Source organism: Atractosteus spatula, chromosome 16 (assembly GCF_055471065.1).
Source record: "Atractosteus spatula isolate fAtrSpa1 chromosome 16, fAtrSpa1.hap1, whole genome shotgun sequence".
Taxonomy (NCBI): Eukaryota; Metazoa; Chordata; class Actinopteri; order Semionotiformes; family Lepisosteidae; genus Atractosteus; species Atractosteus spatula.
In genome coordinates, this window is record NC_142721.1 from 11943958 (window position 1) to 11961332 (window position 17375).

At 38.6% G+C, this 17375-nt stretch overlaps 2 protein-coding genes across 6 annotated transcripts; both read left to right on the forward strand.

The window, feature by feature from the left end:
- Positions 1-4584: 4584 nt before the first annotated feature.
- On the forward strand, positions 4585-9286 carry fgf19 (fibroblast growth factor 19). The gene is made up of 3 exons (XM_088934959.1): positions 4585-4926; positions 5693-5796; positions 7496-9286. The coding sequence occupies exons 1-3, from the start codon at positions 4701-4703 to the stop codon at positions 7817-7819; spliced, it is 654 nt and encodes a 217-aa protein (XP_088791085.1). The 5' UTR covers positions 4585-4700; the 3' UTR covers positions 7820-9286.
- A 46-nt stretch (positions 9287-9332) lies between these two features.
- On the forward strand, positions 9333-13601 carry lto1 (LTO1 maturation factor of ABCE1). Of its 5 annotated transcripts, none has more exons than XM_088934963.1 (5): positions 9333-10016; positions 10758-10950; positions 11386-11456; positions 11650-11767; positions 11923-13601. In XM_088934963.1, the coding sequence occupies exons 1-5, from the start codon at positions 10009-10011 to the stop codon at positions 11992-11994; spliced, it is 462 nt and encodes a 153-aa protein (XP_088791089.1). In that variant the 5' UTR covers positions 9333-10008; the 3' UTR covers positions 11995-13601. The 5 variants fall into 5 exon arrangements, with proteins under 5 accessions (XP_088791089.1, XP_088791087.1, XP_088791090.1 ...); XM_088934961.1 differs by lacking the exon at positions 9333-10016 and adding an exon at positions 10037-10480; XM_088934964.1 differs by lacking the exon at positions 9333-10016 and adding an exon at positions 10037-10480 and having other exon boundaries at positions 10758-10863.
- Positions 13602-17375: the final 3774 nt, after the last annotated feature.

Below are 17375 nucleotides of genomic sequence, written 5' to 3' on the forward strand. Positions count from 1 at the left end.
GATAGGGGGAGGAGCTGAATATCTTTCTGATTATTTCATAATTAAGCTGCTCCTATCCAGAAACTGTCACCCTTACCTTACACAGGCAAATGAGCTGTAAAAGTGTATTACATGAGCTTTCCTCCCACCAATAAGGCAAGAACAATGTTGAGTAAACAATAAATCTATACAAAGTGAAATTTCACAGAGAAGGCATAACAGACCAGCTCTAAAGGGTGGCTGAATGCAGCCATTACACATGTTGCAGTAGGAGGAATAGGGTCACTTGTTAAGAATGCTTCTGGGCTCTCAACCCTTAGAAAAAGAACAAAATTATACATTATTGTGAGATCAAGATGACCACAATATTGTTACCACAGAGGTCAATATGAAATCAGTTGAACCACTTCCTAGAAGATTTTGGACAAACTGGAGAACACAAAGACAGTCATTCATGGCAATGTGAGATCACTGTGGCAAATTTTAAAATACTGACTCAGTGACAATTTTTTAAAACTATTTTATTCAGTAATGCACAAAGATATGAAACACTTATTACAGTGGGTCATTATTACAAAATGTCCTGTGATTGAACTTTATTAACACCAGAAGTTAAGGGAAGTTAGATTTCATACCTGACATCAAAGCATTCAGTAACACAGGCAACTCTACAAAGGGTTCCTTGATATCAGTTAGCCAATGATCACTTTCCTCATTTTACATGAGTTGTATAACTCTCGTGTATGCTTAAATCAAACAAGTCATAAATGTATACAGGCAACTCATCCCAATTCTGCAAACCATCAGAATTAAGCACAAATCCCCATTTCTTTTATATCCATTTAATTTCAAACTTGCTCCAAATGGAAAAAATAGTGCTTGCTGTTCTGGATACGGAAACAAATGTAATACCTGCCTAAACACAAAAGTCTAGTGTTATCTGCACCTATGACACCTGCAGTACAAATTTCAGTTTTGCAAGGCAAACGAACCTACTGCACTCAAATCTATTCAGGGTCTCTGTGTGTAACATAGGACCTTTGCATTATGTTACAGTTTTGTTAAACCCTCCAAAATGTGCAGAATTTTTTGCGTTTTCTAGAAAACAGTTCACGCAGCATAAAGCTGTGCTGATAAGAAACACATTTGCCCTTTCTGTACAGAGGTCATCTTTGTAATCCAAAAGCAATTGCCCACCCACCACGTGCTGGGGTACTACTTATTTCTTTAAATAAAGATCTCTTCCTAGAGGATAATGGATTTAATGATCAGCACAATACCATCGGCCAGTGGTTTTCAATCCTCATCCTGTGGGACCCCTCGTCTCTGCTGCTTTTAGTTACAACTGGACCCTTAATCACTGGTGCTAATTGGTGCCTGTAACTGATCTGCACACTTGTTTCCTTGATCTAGACTCAAGCCTTGGTTTCAAAATTACATTATTTCCAGTAACTTCAGTACATAGAACCTCATGCAGTCTCTTCAACTTGGTGATTAAGAATTTGCTTCTTTAATTTTAAACTAAACAGTTTTTAATAGACGGCCAAAAGCTATACGGTGATGAACAGAAAGGTGGGAATCGCGCTGTATCAGATGCTCCCACAGAGGGAGAATGTTTTTAATTCCATTTAAGTCCAACTGATCACATTTCATCTCAAACACCTGATTTAGGGCAGCTCGGAAACACAGTAATAAGGACATTATACCCATCACAAAACCAATTCGACTAAAAGCAGATACAAAAATAGGCTAATTAATGTCACTTTTTTTGTCACTATGTTGCTTTAAGCAAACAGGTGATTCAAAAACAGTGCACCAGAGTCCCCCTGACCAGAGCTGAGAGCCAATGCTACAGGCTGGGCCTAGCCTTTACTTGCCATTAACATCAAAGAATAACAAGCCTCAGCCCTCCAAGTGTGTGTATACTTCATAACTGCATAGGCATGGATCCACACACTGGCAACCCACAGTATTTTAAACCTTTTAGATATATTGAGAAATCTTCTTGATACCAAAAGAAAAGACCAAGGATAGAAAAAAAACACACATTCCAAACAATCACAAAATTGCCTAACTAATATTGGCTTTTGCATTTGCTTCATGTTGATAACTCCCGAGTGGGCCTGTGGTATTGTGGGTGGCAGTTCAAGCGAGGTTTGTTCTGGATCCCAGCCTTTAATTTAGATAATCACACATGCATTGGCGATCTCAATCTTTATTTGTATGTTGCACAGGATGTCTTCTTAACACTGAGATTTAAACAAATTTGAAAAAACTAAGACGGCCTTAGTAAAACTTGTGATTTTTTTTTTTTTTTTTTACAAGAAACACAGCAACAGTAAATAACATGCCCGCAGTGCGTGGGAAAGAATTTGGAGTCCCCGGTCCAGGAGGCTATTTTTCGGGTGACGACAATGAAGAGCAACTGCTGATTCATTTTGGAGTTCATTTGTAAAATGCTTCTTCGACATTCAAATATGAATGGTTAGAAAAGCAAGTTCATTTTACTTTGCGAGGGGGCTGGAGAGAATCAAATGAAAAATGTCACCACCACCACCAACAACAACAAAAAAAAAAACTCATTGTATTTCATGACCTTAAAACACTTACTTGCCATTTACCTCTTGTGACCATGGTAACAGAGTTGAAATGTCCATCAGCGAATGTCAGTCAGTGTTGGTTTTCTGTTCCCATGGGTACCTTTTAAAAGACTGATATTTAAAATGCTTTATCTAATTGGAATCCTTGTGGGTGTATTGTCTTCTGTGTGCATTTGATGTCTGACCAGTGTTACAAGCCTTCAACATTTTTTCTGCCTTGTCAGGTTGGTTCATTTCCATTAGGGGACGACTGATTGCTACAGAGACCTTTCTTGACCCCATACCATACGAGAGCCTTACCACAAACAACTACATAACAGGTCTTAGGCAGCAAACTAGGGGGAGTGGAAACGAATCAACTACCTAACGCATATTTTCTAGTTGCTTGGTATTGTATAATATTTATTAAGTGAATAAATTACTACGCAGATAAGACATATTGAACCACACCTGTAACCGATTTATAATGATCTAATATGTATATGGGCAGCAATCTTCAATGAAGAGTGATGTCAACAAAACATGAATGTTACACAATCCTAGCTGTAGCATGACCTTGATCAGTTATTTCTCGTCTTATTAGCATACAAGTTGTGACAAAAACATTGTCACAAGTACATTCATCTACATATACCATAGATCTTCAAATTCAAGAAAGGCAATAAATTAAAACTGTTTATAAGAAATATAAATATGCAGCAAGTTGATTTTTTCCCATTTATTCCCTACAGTCACACGTTATTATGCAATTTGTTTTTTGTTCAATGCATGATTAATATTTCTAGCATTTCACGTACGCTTAATATGGTATGCGTTTAAGACCGTATGTTCTGTGCGAACATTCGTCAATGTACTAAACTACGCCTGCATTTCAGTTGTCAAGTTTAAGGGGGTCAAATCGTGTCTAGAAGAAAACGTAAGCTTTTGAATTTAATGCACTCCGCAAGTAGCTAGTAAAGCTCCCTTAATCTTTCGTGTTGCCTGCTGTAAAAGGTTTATGCATTGAAAAAGTTTCCTCGTGAAATGTAGGTCTTTCCTATACATTTCCAACTATTTTTTGGCGAACAGTGCCATCTGGTGACACGAATACCTCCGAGTCTTTCCGCCTAGGAAACCACATTAACGACAATATATCATTTGCCACCTCGTTAATTTCAGCAGCTACACAGGCTGCTTATCATTACCCATTGCACAGCATTACGTTGTTATGCAACTATACTTGATACAACGTGGTGAAGATGGATTCGATGTGACAAATTAACTGAATGCTTTGATGTTGCAAACTCAATTTGTAGCAACGGTCACCCCGCTATATTGTCATTTTTAAGATGGCAAATGTACTGTAACAGTCTCTTTAGTCTTGAGATCAAAATCTTGTTCTTTTAGTAAATGTATCTGACGGATTTGGATGAATGGTGATCTTCACTTAGTATTACTATTGAACTTGTTAATATAATGATCAAATGTTGGGTGTAACAATTCATATAATTGCTTAAGAGTTTGGCGCGGCTTTTAATTCATAAGAAAGTTTATCCAGTTAGATCACCCGCTTAAGCAAAGGCTATATTCTGAACTACGCAAATCATTCAAATCATAATTGTTTTTTCCCCTATAATAAAACCAAAACGTGGATTGTGCAACATCAAAACGTCAAGAGAACCTCTGGTTATTTTTTTTTTTACATACTACCTTTTCATTTTCTTCCAGAAGATACTGCAAATGAGATTTAATCAACCACACGCGATATTTATGCAAACTAAGTCGTACCAATATGAATAAAATTAAATCAGCCATTTCACAATCGGGAATCTAAGAATCGCAAAGTATTATCTTGTACACTGCCCTTCATATTCTTAATAGTTTTTTTTTTTAGCCTACGATATACGTCTTAAACCTTTAATACACTTGGTTGCCGTAGAATGATTGTTTTGCCGTTTTAATAACGGCGCTAGAATAAGCTTATCGATTGGACTGATAAGGAGTACCTTTAAAAGGCAGGATATCTGGCTCGTCTCTATATACTACATCTCAGCCTGAGGGGACGACGGATCACTTAGTTGACCTCTAAAGACCGTGTCAGTTTGGCTTGGCTTCGTTTTACATTCCAAGGAAACCTTCAGTATGTTGCACCGTGTCTGCATCGCCGTTTCCTTGACAAACCTTTTATTTTTTGTTATAGGACACGGTTTACCTCTGCCCGATTCGGGCCCACACTATATTAACGGATGGGGAGATCCCGTGAGACTCAGACATTTGTACACCGCTAGTAGATACGGGCCGCTCAGTTATCATTTGCAAATACACGAGGACGGAAGAGTGGACGGGACCATTTCTCAAAACTCAAAGAGTAAGTAGATATTTCGGGAAACTGCGCTCAAGTTTTCGGCCGTATGTAGTAGTGGTAGCCGAGTTACTCGAGGTGTACAACCGATATTGGATCAAACGTGCACAAGAAAATCTTGCAATTATAAGACAGTTTTCTAATGCGTGTATTTAAATGGTCAACGGCAAAATTTCGGATGTGCAGTACTCGTACGCACGCCTAACAGTCATACAGAACTAACCATATACACACACATTTTAAAATTGCCTGTTTGAACCGAGTTATTTCATGTTTACCTCGGTCCAGATGCCAAAAATGCAACACGTACGCTTTTCTTAACGTCGGAATTTAATCGACCCTGACAGGGAATTTGTCATTTAAGCCCCGAGGGGGGGCGGGGTAAATATCTTGTAAAAAAATCAGCTCTTTCGGCTTAAAGGTGACAAAGTGGGAAATAGGGGAATTTGGAGTTGCGGATGTTTAAATCAACAGTAGCGGGTAACACCTGAGCTCAACCACAATGACTTATGGTCATGTAGCGTTGCATACTACTGGCGCGTGAAGGAATGCGTACAGTATGTATTTTTAGATTAAAATACGAAGGTATATTAGGTTAAAGGGATACCCGATTACTAAAATGCATTGTGCCGTTTTCATTGTAGAAGAATGCTTTGAATGACTCGGGTCTTTAAAGTTTCCAGTTTACGTGGGTCCTAAACAAACTGCAGTTTGCATGATAATTAAGAAACGCAGAAAACGGAAACTAAATGCACCTTTTCTTTTGTTCTAGGTCTAGTAGAAATACGAGCTGTTGATACGGGATTTGTGGCGATTAAAGGAGTTACGTCCTCAAGGTATCTCTGCATGGAAGACAGTGGGAAACTGTACGGATCGGTAGGTTACTTGGGTTTACCACAATGCAATCATCGCATACTTTAAAAACTTATAGAAGCGATTTTGCACAATTAGAGAATAAGCCAGGTTTTAAACTTTTTAAAAGATAAGGCTGTGGAAATAGAACATTTACATGTATTATCTACATACATTTAAACTTAAATCATTCTGAATATCATGTATACTGATACACAGTTGAAGATGCTTTGTCGATAGATTTGCCATTTTGAAAAACGCCAACCTTTATCATCCGAGTCATCTTGCATTAAGAACGACAGCTCCTTGTAAGGCGATTTTACTCACATTTGATGTTTGCTTCTCGCTTCACATTTGAATAATAAAGTCATATTAAAGCTCTTTGGAAAGAGCTTCTTCAGTTAAAAATTAAAATATTTCTATGTATTGGCACGTGTAGAAAAGTAAATTATGTAGGAAGCGAGGTTTTATCTCAATGCTAGACCAGTTTGACCATTTCACCTGTTGACCAAAAGTTCGTTCCTCTCCTAGCTGAAGCCAAAAACAACAGGTAATTGTCTCTGAAAACATAAATGTTATTTATGTAAAATCTGTAGGCGTGTTAAGAACATGCAATAAACAGTACCTAAAACACAATCCAATTATAAGCATCTCAGTGCACTTAAAGAAGGAGTCATTCCCAATATTTCTAACCGGAAACTGAAGGAACTATTTTGTAATGGAATGTACAAAACATACATTTTTGTATGGAGCACTGCATTCTTCCACTTCTGCACAAATTCTTTATAACTTAAATATACCTCACTGTTTAAATGCTCTTTCTGAAAATGGATTGGTTAACAGTTCTATACAATTATTCAGCTTTGTTCACACAAATAACCCCTGAAGTCCATTCCAGTAAATGGAATGCTGAAAGTATGCTGGCATACTCTATATTGGTGCAGGTGGGTAGCTGCGTCAGCATGTGTAGGCTGCAAAGGAACAAGTAATAGGTTTATTCCATGCTGAAAAGAAAGAAAACGCAACGTTTCAGCCGTGGAGCCTTCTTCTCCTCACACCTGAAGAAGGCTCCACGGCCGAAACGTTGCGTTTTCTTTCTTCTTTTTTCAGCATGGAATAAACCTATTACTTGATGCTCTACATTACATGCATATGACATTTAAAATATCCTTAATCTCAGATATTCAGTATTTCCACAAACCTTCAAACAAGGGCAAATTTTAACAGAACACCTGTTATTGATACAATACATTGTATGAAATTTGAGTGTATGCTACATTTTAAGGGGATGGCTGAAAAAAAGCAATTTGCCCTCTGTAGCTGAATAACCTTTGACCAACTGTGGGACATGCAGAGGTTTTACTTCACAAACAAAAGAAACCGCAATAGTAACCCTGGTCAATTAGTGCTTTTTAGGCTTTGAAATATTCTTATGGGGGGAAAAAAAAAAAAAAAACTCAGGTAAAATGTGAGCAGCTCTTTCAAACCCAAAGCTTAATTTTTTGCATTTATTTCAATTACTAATAAGCACAAAAGCAGAACTTTATGGGTTACTCTAGCCAGTATTTGAATTTGCATTACATCGGATAGGTCTGTGCTCAAATAGGCCAATTGCATGAAGAACATTAATGTAATATTGAGAGATTTTGGGAGAGTCTCAAATGATGCTTCATAATATTCATCTTATACATTTTCACTTTCATATCTTTGTTTCTCTCAAAAGCACACGTACTTAAAAGAGGATTGTTCCTTCATTGAACGCATCCTCCCAGATGGATATAACATATACATTTCTGAAAAGCACAAGACTGTGGTGAGCTTAAGCAGTGCCAAGCAAAGACTCCAAGCAGAAGATGGAGGATTTCCTCCCTTGTCTCAGTTCCTACCAATGGTTAGTACCATTCCTACAGAGCCAGTGGGCATTGACGTGGAAGACTTTGGCGAGTCCACTGGTCTTGAGCAAGGATTAACTGAAACAGACAGCATGAACCCTTTTGGGAGTGCGTCGACAATCTACATGCAGAGTCCCAGTTTCCATAAACGCTAAACATCTTTGGTGACCAGGAAAACCAGAAAAAGAGGCAAGATTGAATTCCAGAATGTGCTTCTGGAGGAAAATGGACTGACCTACAGCTAAAGACTATTTGCTTGCCATTTTTAAAGACTAAGATAAATGACTTGTTTACAAAGGCAAAAATCCTGCAATGATCTTGAAGACATGCATTTAGAAGATACTTTGCCACAAGAGGGAACCGAGAACTGTTTTCTGGAACAATATGCATGTCTGCGCTTTGAGCTCTTACTGTGCCACTCCTATTTCCAGAGACTTAGATGAACATAAAATGGTGTTATTCTAAGGAAAAGCAGCAAGGCAACTGGTATTGAGCACTTATTTGTGCATTTTTTTAATTAACTTATTTAAAATGTCAGTATTTGTTGTATTTATGAACAAAAGATACACTTCCAGTGCACAGATGTCTACTACAATATAGAGAACATACATGTTGCACTTTTATAATTTTTTTAAAATTGTTTTGTATGCATGTGGAAACTATTACATTACTATTTTTACAGAAGGGTCACTGATCTGGAGAAATACCAAAGCTAATTATAACCCTAACCATTAAAAGTTAATTGAAGAACCATAAGAAAGGACTCAAAATGAGTCCATTGAATGCATCTAGTTTGGCTAGTAGAAGTTAATTGATAAGGATCCCATCCAGACATTTATTGAAAGAAGCCAGAGACAATTTCTTGAACATGGGTGGGTATCTTGTTCCAGTTTACTACAAACTGTGTAAAAAAAGGTGCTTCCTGTTCTCCATTTTAAATGCACTTTATCATTTCTTCTGAGCCAAAAAAGAAGCCATGAAGTTCTTTGATCACTACATAATTCATTTGTCTTTTACTATTAAAATGCTTTTGGATTAACTTTCTTTATAAAGTAGTCTTACACAAAAGGGTAAGATTCTTGCAGCTTTAACTATTTAAAGTTTTCAGTTTTTATCAGTTTTAGCTCCAAGACAGTTCTGCTCAGTAACCATTATAGTTTTAATAAGAATTATAGGAGAATAAGTAGAGGATTTTGTGAAGGAATGGTACTATTCACATCAATTGAATCAAGGTACTAAGATTCAGAGCTCTGAATTAATTTTGTTGTTAACTTAGTTTTACTTTTTAGCAATTACCGTGTAATCTGCTCTGCGACTGGAAAGGAGATGATCAAAATGATCAGCTGTGGTTAATTCAATATTCTCTGTACTATAAATGCATGGTATCTTGAAATAAAAATATATATTTTTTTTTACGCGTCAGCTATGCCCTTAAGTTCTTTTCTGCTGCTACTAGACGTTTGTTTTTAGAAATAACAATATAGTTACAAATACTCCAACAGGCTGCTTCATCTTGGGTTACAGGAACAGCTAACAAGCGTAAACCGATACCAGAGCATTTGGCAAAGGCCACTTTGTTCCTCATAGTTCCTATAGGATTAATGACGGTCTGTTTTCTTAGTATCGGCTTTCATCGGTAAAATCCCATTCCCCCCCCCCCCCCCCAAGTCAACTCACATAACGTTTATAGACTGGCCCATTTAATATGTTTATGCGCATGGAGATTTTTTTTAAATACGTAATGTATGTTTTGCAACAAAAGCCCTGTCCCTTGGTAATTCATTTTGTGCTACATATAACCTTCATTGAAAATCCAATGGCGCCCTCTCACGACATAAGAGAAAATCGCACGACAATTCTTGAAATAAGGGCAGTGAAAGTGAACAAACTCACTTGATCAAACTGGAGGTTTGGCGTTGCGGTAGTAAAATAAATCTTGCTATATAAAATAGATTTGGATATTCATTAGAATACGGTCTTGCTTTTTAAATGATTGACACAATCCCTTTGGGGTTCATGCTGTTGAAGCGCACAAGCTGAGGACATTTGCAACGTCTGATCGAAGAAGGAATTAATGGAAACGCCAAAAAAAAAAATCAAATAGCCGACATGAGTTTTCAGTAAAGTAATAATCCACAACTTCGCTTTAGTCTGCTTTCTACCCATACGCTGCTTTCAAAAGGAGAGGGTCAAGCGGCAGCCTGCGCTGGGGTTAGAACGACTCCCTCGCACAGTTCTTGGGTCCCGGGTTCAATTCCGTTAAGGAACACCTTCTGCATGGAGTTCATATGTCCCTTCGTCACCAGAGACGCGAGTTCTATCCAGGAGCACCGCTTTCCTGCCGATGTCCAGGTTAATTAGCGTATCTAAATTGTCCCCTCGTATGCGTCCCATCCAGGTCGTCGAACCACCGTGCACCCGGACCTGCCTTGTTGAGCTCCGCCACCCTTAAGGATAAGGAAGTTCCTGAAAATGGATGGAATGTATGAACGCAATATGCGTCACAGAGAAAACATAAGGGGGTTTATGGTTTCTCTCTACCCATTAAGCAGCGCAAGTTTAAGGAAGCACGGTCTCTTTAAATCCTGCTCAAGCATGTTTACCCAGAATGCACAACCAACAGGAAGACGCGTTTCACACATGTACTAGAGTTTGTTTTTGCAGTTTCAGGCACTAACATTGTAGAAGGCAACTCTCGTGTTCAGGTGTAATTGAATTATACGTACAATAAAGTATTTAATAGATTGGGTGTTCTATAAAATGGCTTCCGATGCAGGCGATAATTTGTTTGACAGTATTTTGATGGCTGATAACAGGTGAAGTTATTTTACTACCCTTATTTCGAGAATGAACGGATTTCGTTTTTCAGAAAAAAAAGGCACAGAACTTTACACTATTTACAAGAGTTACCATTGTTTGTTATCACTGCAACCGAATGGGTTAAAAGGGAAAGGAAGACGATGTTCACTCACCGATGTTTGTCCGGGCGGCTGTCTTGCTTGTTGTGGACCCAGAGTCTTTGAGCTTGATCAGAAATATTTTAACCAATTATACTTTAGGAGTCTTTGCATTTAGTTATTCGTTACTTTGCAGATTCCATAACGAGGGATATCAGGAGGGCTTTGAGGAAGGTGTGCGTGTGGGACTGGCTGAAGGAAGGTCCCATGGAGCTGCACACGGAGCTAAGGTTGCAACTGAGGCAAGGATGCGTCTCCAAGTTCCTATTAACAACTTCGGCTTTCAGCGGAGCAAAGCTGAGCACCTGTTAGTTATTCTAGACTGGAAGGTCTGTCACGTGTCATCAGCGACGCCTTTAAGAACATGCTGGTTTGTAGTTTTCCCGTATGCGTAACGTTTTTATTTTGCCTTGTATCCCATTAAAGAGCGCATGAACTAGAACTTGTTCATCTAGGTAGAACATGAGACATCTTCTCAGGGTGTCTAAACACTGTCTAGGTCTCTTTATAGCGACAGACCCTGATGAGCTGTGAGAAATTGCATTGGGTCCAGTTAAGGCAATCATGAGCTGGTGTTGGTCATTAAGAGCTGAACTGAAAATCAGCAGGCACTCGGGTCCTATGCTCCAGGACCACAATTGGATAACCCATGATGTAGAATGTGAAGTTTTACATCTAATTGAAATGCAGCCTTCGTGAAGGTAATAATGTTATGTCTTGGAAAAGTAGTATTTGTAGTACAGTGTACTCATTTTTCCCCCCAGGTTTCATTTTACTATGGATTTGCACTGACGTGGAAGTGTCTTCTTCAGAACAGCACAGATGCAAGAGCTAGGTATGGCTGGTGCAATACAATACTGGAGTTTCCAACAACATGACATGTTGTCTGCCCCTCAGAACACCTTACACATTGATAACACTGCACAACCTGTTTAGCACGTACACATAGGCCAAATAAAGAGCTTTTAAGGAGTATGCGTAGAGTCATGTTTTCCCTGGTGTAACTGTAGAAGCTGAATATTTTTCAGTAAAAGGCTGAAGACTGTGGAGTCTCTAATTGGATTGATTCAGCGTTTTCCTCATGATGATCCTTCATATGAAAATCTCCAAGAGGACATAGAGAGGGTGCGGGCAAAGTTTCGCCAGGTACAGCATCTAAGCTTCTCCCCCCCGTACATTATGTAGTGATTAAAATGAAATGTTGCTCTTATTCGTAATCAGGTTATTTTAGAATCACCTTATTTTTGGAAGTGAGCTACAGCTTGAAACCACAGAATGAAACGGTTCTGTTTGTGTTGCAGACTTGCTCTCTTCTGAATGTTCCTGTGGACTTTAGGGATTACGTGAATGGATCACATGGACTATCTTTCTGATGGAGAGCACCATGTGATAAAACTCTGGATCCTGAGCTCCTGGGAGCTTTTTTGGTGAGCAGTGGAAAGAGCATGACAGAAGACTCAGAGAGTGCTGAAAGGGCAGTGCCATTGGGGAGTGTCGCAGAAGACATGGCCTCTGCTATGAAGTCTGTCAGACTTGGATATGCGGGTCTGATTCTCTTGTTGGAGATGCCTCGCTCTCCACCTCCATCAACAAGAAAATCTCTGATCTCGAAGCCGGCAGATTTCCCTGGACCCTAAGTCTTCTACAGATACGCTACAGAAGACTGAAGGTGCCATACAAAAAAACAAATACGTTTTGACCACTCTACTTCAAACATACGGCATTGCCATTGTTTGAAAAGACAAGTAAAAAAGTTCAAGAATTACTGTAGTAAAGTTTTTTTTATGGCTTTTCATACTGTTTAAAATATTTTTAAAAAAATCAAAGTTAGTACTGAAACCACAACTTATTTGTTGTTTATAGAGCAGGCCGCACATGTGGTAGTGGAAATTGCAGTGTAAATGTTCTTGTTTTGAAATGATAAACACATTAATTTCCAGGATTTGTAACTTCATTTTAATCTTTTTAATGCCTGTGTATATCAATTAACAGCCTTCATGCCACTGTGCATAGAAGAACTTTTAATGTACAGTATTTGGTTTTACAGGAAGTATCAGTACAAAGCTCAGATCCAAAAATTACCATATGAACTGGAAATTCTCAATATTTACTTAGTTATGATAAGTCTATTCAATGGTAAATTGTAAATGGTAAATATAGGTCTCAGTCTTCAAACAGAAATAGAATATGCACAGCATACTCTCTATATAGTTTTATGAATTTATGAATGTGTATATATACAGTACATAGTTATATCCTTAAGCTTTAACTTAGTTCGTAGCTTTAATTATTTGTAAGAGTTACAGGAGACGTGTTAGATTGTACTTTTATTAACATGAAATAATAATAGTCTCAAATTAAATTCCTGTTTTATTAAAGATTTAATTAGTTTGGATACTTTTTAATTTTTTAATTTTATTAATTTGCTGTGTTATATTAAGAAAATTCAAGCATTGATTTGTGTTATGTCATGTAATATATCAGAAATGTGGAGTTTGTCTCAACATTTTTCTTTTACATTTTCAATTTTCATTGTAATTGTAATTCTTTAAAAAAAATTAAAAAGTATCGGATCTTCAGCATTTAGGCTTTTTCGAAATCAAATTCAATGCTGCCCTCATGTGGTTGATAGACATAATTGCAGCTCACTCAAAAGAATGGCTGTCATCTTGTGGAGAGATTCGAAACTGCAAGGCAGGAGTGTTTTCATCCACAGTGTTGAAACGGCAACATGTTAAATAATGTTTTCATGTGTGTAAGGCTGTATGTCAGCATTGCACATTGGGGTGTTTCCCACTCATGAACAGAAAATAATTACATTCAAGTAAAATGTTGCTTTTGTGAAGAATTTCAGGAACTTCTGTAAATACGAAATGGAAAGGGGAAGTGGAAATCACTTTTATATTTCATCTTATCTTTGAAATGCATGTTGTTCTCAGACTCCTTACTGGTGATATTAAAATTTGTTGATCAACTCTGACCTGCTTTGACTTAGTTGTGTGACCTGAAACCAAGAAGCCATGAATATCTCTTGTTCAGATCTGGCCTTGCCTTTTCGACTGGTGTCCCTTGTGAACCTCAGGCTGCAGACCAGAATGGTCAGTGGGGGAACGTCTCTGATTTTGTTGTGGAATTCGACAGGCTAGTCCAAATAAGTTCCACACCATGCTGCCAGGGAAGCTAGCCTGTTCTGTGTTTGTTTTGGCCATTGAGGCCAATCAACAGGACCCGGCTGGGAAGGCCAAAGAGGAAAAAAACATTGATTTGACCTGAAGGTGGGTTACTTCAAAGGGATGCCGGGGAGATCCGTGTTTAGAAAGCCGAGAAAATAGATAATTCTCTGATTGTGATGGTGGATCGTCACTCTTTGAACGAGGGCTGAAATGGAGCAAAAGGGAAAACAAAATTGTAAATGCGTGAGGAAAATGAGCTGGTAAATTGATTTTTCTTTGAGAAAAAAGGAAAAGGGAAAAGACTAACATATACAACAACAAAAAAACAGCAAAATGGATTCTGAATCGCAAGCAGATCGATGACCCTTTTAAACCTATTTGCCTGTTTACTTTTGTTTGATGTGTGATGTTTATCAGTAGCCTTCTGTAGTTTTGTTTTTCTATTTCCCCATGCTCTGGAATCACCCAAACCTTAGTCTTTCGCAAGCATTCATTTATTTTTCATTTCTGAGAAAAGATTAATTCTGATCCCTTTCCCTTCTGGGCTGCAGTGCTGGCACAGACCTGACAATAAATTGTGTCTATTCTTTGCATTAAACATGCATAGTACTTCAATCCCAGCCGCATACATACAGTGAACATTTTTCTTCTCCAGTCTTAACAATCAGACTCCTCTAATGATCTGTTTCTGTAACCTGGTGCTTGTGGACTGTTCTTTTTGAAGTAAGTTCTTTGCCAAACTTTTTTTTAACTGTTTTATCCCCTCATTAGTTTTAAAAATGTTTAGAAAGTATGGAGAATCTCTGATTTAGTTGCACTGTCACCAAGACATACCGTGGTGTGCTGGTCCTCAACTTGTTGTTTGTTGTTTGTTCTCCTTTACCCATCTCGAAAAGTCTTACTAGGTTGCCAGTTAATGATGCAATAAAGAGTGTTAACGAGGCATGGGTTTAATTGTGTACACTTTCAGATACCTGCTCGTTCAAACATCACACAATAGTGGGGGGTGTTCTGTATCCTAAAACCTGCTATGAAGATATAATTAATTCCATACATCCATTATCAGCAAGCTGCTTATCCCTGGTGAAGATCATGGCAACCCAGAGCTTGTCCCAGAAACACAGGGCACAAATGCACGCACTGCCACAATTTAGAGATGGCAATGAATCTAGCCAGTATGAATTTGAAAGGTGGGAGGAAACCAGAGCATCTGGAGAAGACCCACGTAAACACTGGGAGATCAATGTGAATGCCACACAGAAGGCATCCTAGTCCGGAATTGAATCCCAGACCCAACAGCAGTGTAGCAGCAGTGTATAACCACACGCCACCATACCACCCTTGAATGATAATTTTTACCCACTAAGTTGTCTTGGTAAAGCAAGGCTGAAATTTGTAAAAAAATTAATCTTTTCAACAAAATGGGTCAGTGAAAGGCTTTGATTAGGTTCAGTAATTATAGTGTCAGTGGAAAGACATCCAGATGTCTCAGTGCTCCGTAAGGACAAGGACTGAGGAGCCCTGATCTACTCTGTACACACCAGTGTCAGTGAAGGATAAGCCAATAGGTGGCAATCAGGTTATTCTCTTCAGGCCTGGGGGCTGACTAGTCGGAGTTAACTGGAGTTAAATCATCACAAGGCGCTAAGTGCTCCAACAGGCAGAGAGGCACTTTCTCTTTTGTGTTTCTGCCTCAGCAGCCTGCCTTTCACTCTAATAAACATATCAAAATTCAGATGAACAAAACAGAGGGGGCCTGACAGATGGCGTATGCAATGTACAGCAGCTGAGGTATGGGGATCGGCACTTTCTGAGAGCGACAGATAAAACCACACACTTCACAGAAGGGGCAGAGCAAAGGGAATCTGGAGCTCCGTCAGCATGCTGCCTACCTGCCTGTTTCGGCACCAGTGTATATCCATTACACGTGGTCTGAGTAGCCCAGTGGAGGGAAAGAACGAAATCACAAAATCGTAAGAATTGCTGGCACTGCTTAAAACAAAGTGGAAAGTCCTAAATATATGATGCTTTAAAAACAATTGAACACGTTTGTGAAAAATACCAGAAAGACTGAGGTCTGAAGTATGAAAGTGTTTTCAGCAAGCCCTGTTACGCTAGTGTTAACCCCTTAAAATTAGATCTCAAGACTCTGGTTTTGTTGCCACAGTGTCATGTAAAATGGGCTGGAATAGCTTTGCCACTGTGTTTTCTCCACACTGTATTAGTGTTCACGTAATAGAGAAAGTAATAGTGCTCTGTTTCTATGGCATGGTGTTACAACAGGTAATGTCCCTTTTGTCTTGGCAAATGTCATCTCAAACTCTCTATGACCAGCGCTCACACCCTTCCTTCACTCATCCACCAATTGACTACTTGACAGGATCTTGACTTACAGAGAATATCATCATCCCCAAGGGATCTGCCCCAGTATTCCAATGTATGTATGCGCAAGTAAAGCTTTCCTTCATAAATTATTTCTACTTTGTTCAGGTCTGGTTAAGGAAACATTTCTAATCCTGTTACATTTTTTCTTGTTCCCTTTATTGTATCTGTCAGCTGGAAGATCACTACTTGTGTCACAATGTATCTGAGGGATGTCATCGGATTGCAGGATCAAGTGTATCTCCTGCTTGGGCAAATCCCTTTCCCCCTTCTTTCTTTTTCTTTTTCCTTGACAAAGACTCCTAAACACAGAAATAGTTTGTGAAATCTTGTGATCTTTGATTTCAGTTCTAAAAGCAGATTCAATTATTTTCTAAAAATTGAAAAGGGAGTAAATATGAGCTCGAATCATGAATTTGACATGAACCCAGTCAATCCATCCATTCTTCTGTTCTCTACGGGGTTTATTCAATTCAAGGTCACAAGGGAGTGGGAGCCTACCCTGGCAAGCAGTGGGCACCAGGCAGGGTACACCCTGGATGGGCCACCTGTCTATTGCAGGAAACACAGAGACACCAGACACACACACACACTCATACCCAGACCAATTTTTTCAGAAGCCAGTTGTCTTTGGACTAAGGAAAGAAAACTGGAGCACCTGAAGGAAATACACACAAACTCAGAAAGAACATATAAACTCCATGAAGACAGCACCCCAGGGAGTAAACACAGGATCTCAGTACTGCGAGGCAGCAATGCTAACCACTATTCCACCATTCCACTCGACCTAGTCAATATAAAATAAAATGTGTACAGAGCAGCTTATTAAAATTACTTTTTATTCAGACTTAATATAACTTTGCTCCAGGAAACACAAACACAGACTTAACTTCTGAATTCCTTTTGCTTGTATTAATTTTTTTTTTAATAACAGAAGCAAACACCATGCTGGTTAACAAATATTACAACATAGTGACTATAACTGACTCCAAATCAACAAAGTTTCTATATAAAAAACTAAAGAAAAACCTCTCAGTCCAACGTTTTTCACCTAGAGAGAAAATAGGAGAGGTACTGTGCTTGCCACATTCTATATAGAGGGCTCAAAGCTTAGAAGGAACATAAAGTACTTCCGCATTATGGTTTACGATAAAAATCAAGTGGGCCGGCATGTAGTGTTTGTGTCAATAGGGAACAAT

What these genes read in the sequence shown, in the direction of transcription:
- fgf19 (XM_088934959.1), top strand. Translation starts at nt 4,701, where the DNA reads ATGTTGCACCGTGTCTGCATCGCCGTTTCCTTGACAAACCTTTTATTT. An exon ending in CATTTCTCAAAACTCAAAGA is followed by an intron (nt 4,927 to 5,692) that starts GTAAGTAGATAT and finishes CTTTTGTTCTAG; the next exon opens with GTCTAGTAGAAATACGAGCT. An exon ending in GTGGGAAACTGTACGGATCG is followed by an intron (nt 5,797 to 7,495) that starts GTAGGTTACTTG and finishes TTCTCTCAAAAG; the next exon opens with CACACGTACTTAAAAGAGGA.
- lto1 (XM_088934960.1), top strand. Translation starts at nt 10,639, where the DNA reads ATGTTTGTCCGGGCGGCTGTCTTGCTTGTTGTGGACCCAGAGTCTTTG. An exon ending in TAGTTATTCTAGACTGGAAG is followed by an intron (nt 10,951 to 11,385) that starts GTCTGTCACGTG and finishes TTTTCCCCCCAG; the next exon opens with GTTTCATTTTACTATGGATT. An exon ending in TGCGGGCAAAGTTTCGCCAG is followed by an intron (nt 11,768 to 11,922) that starts GTACAGCATCTA and finishes TTTGTGTTGCAG; the next exon opens with ACTTGCTCTCTTCTGAATGT.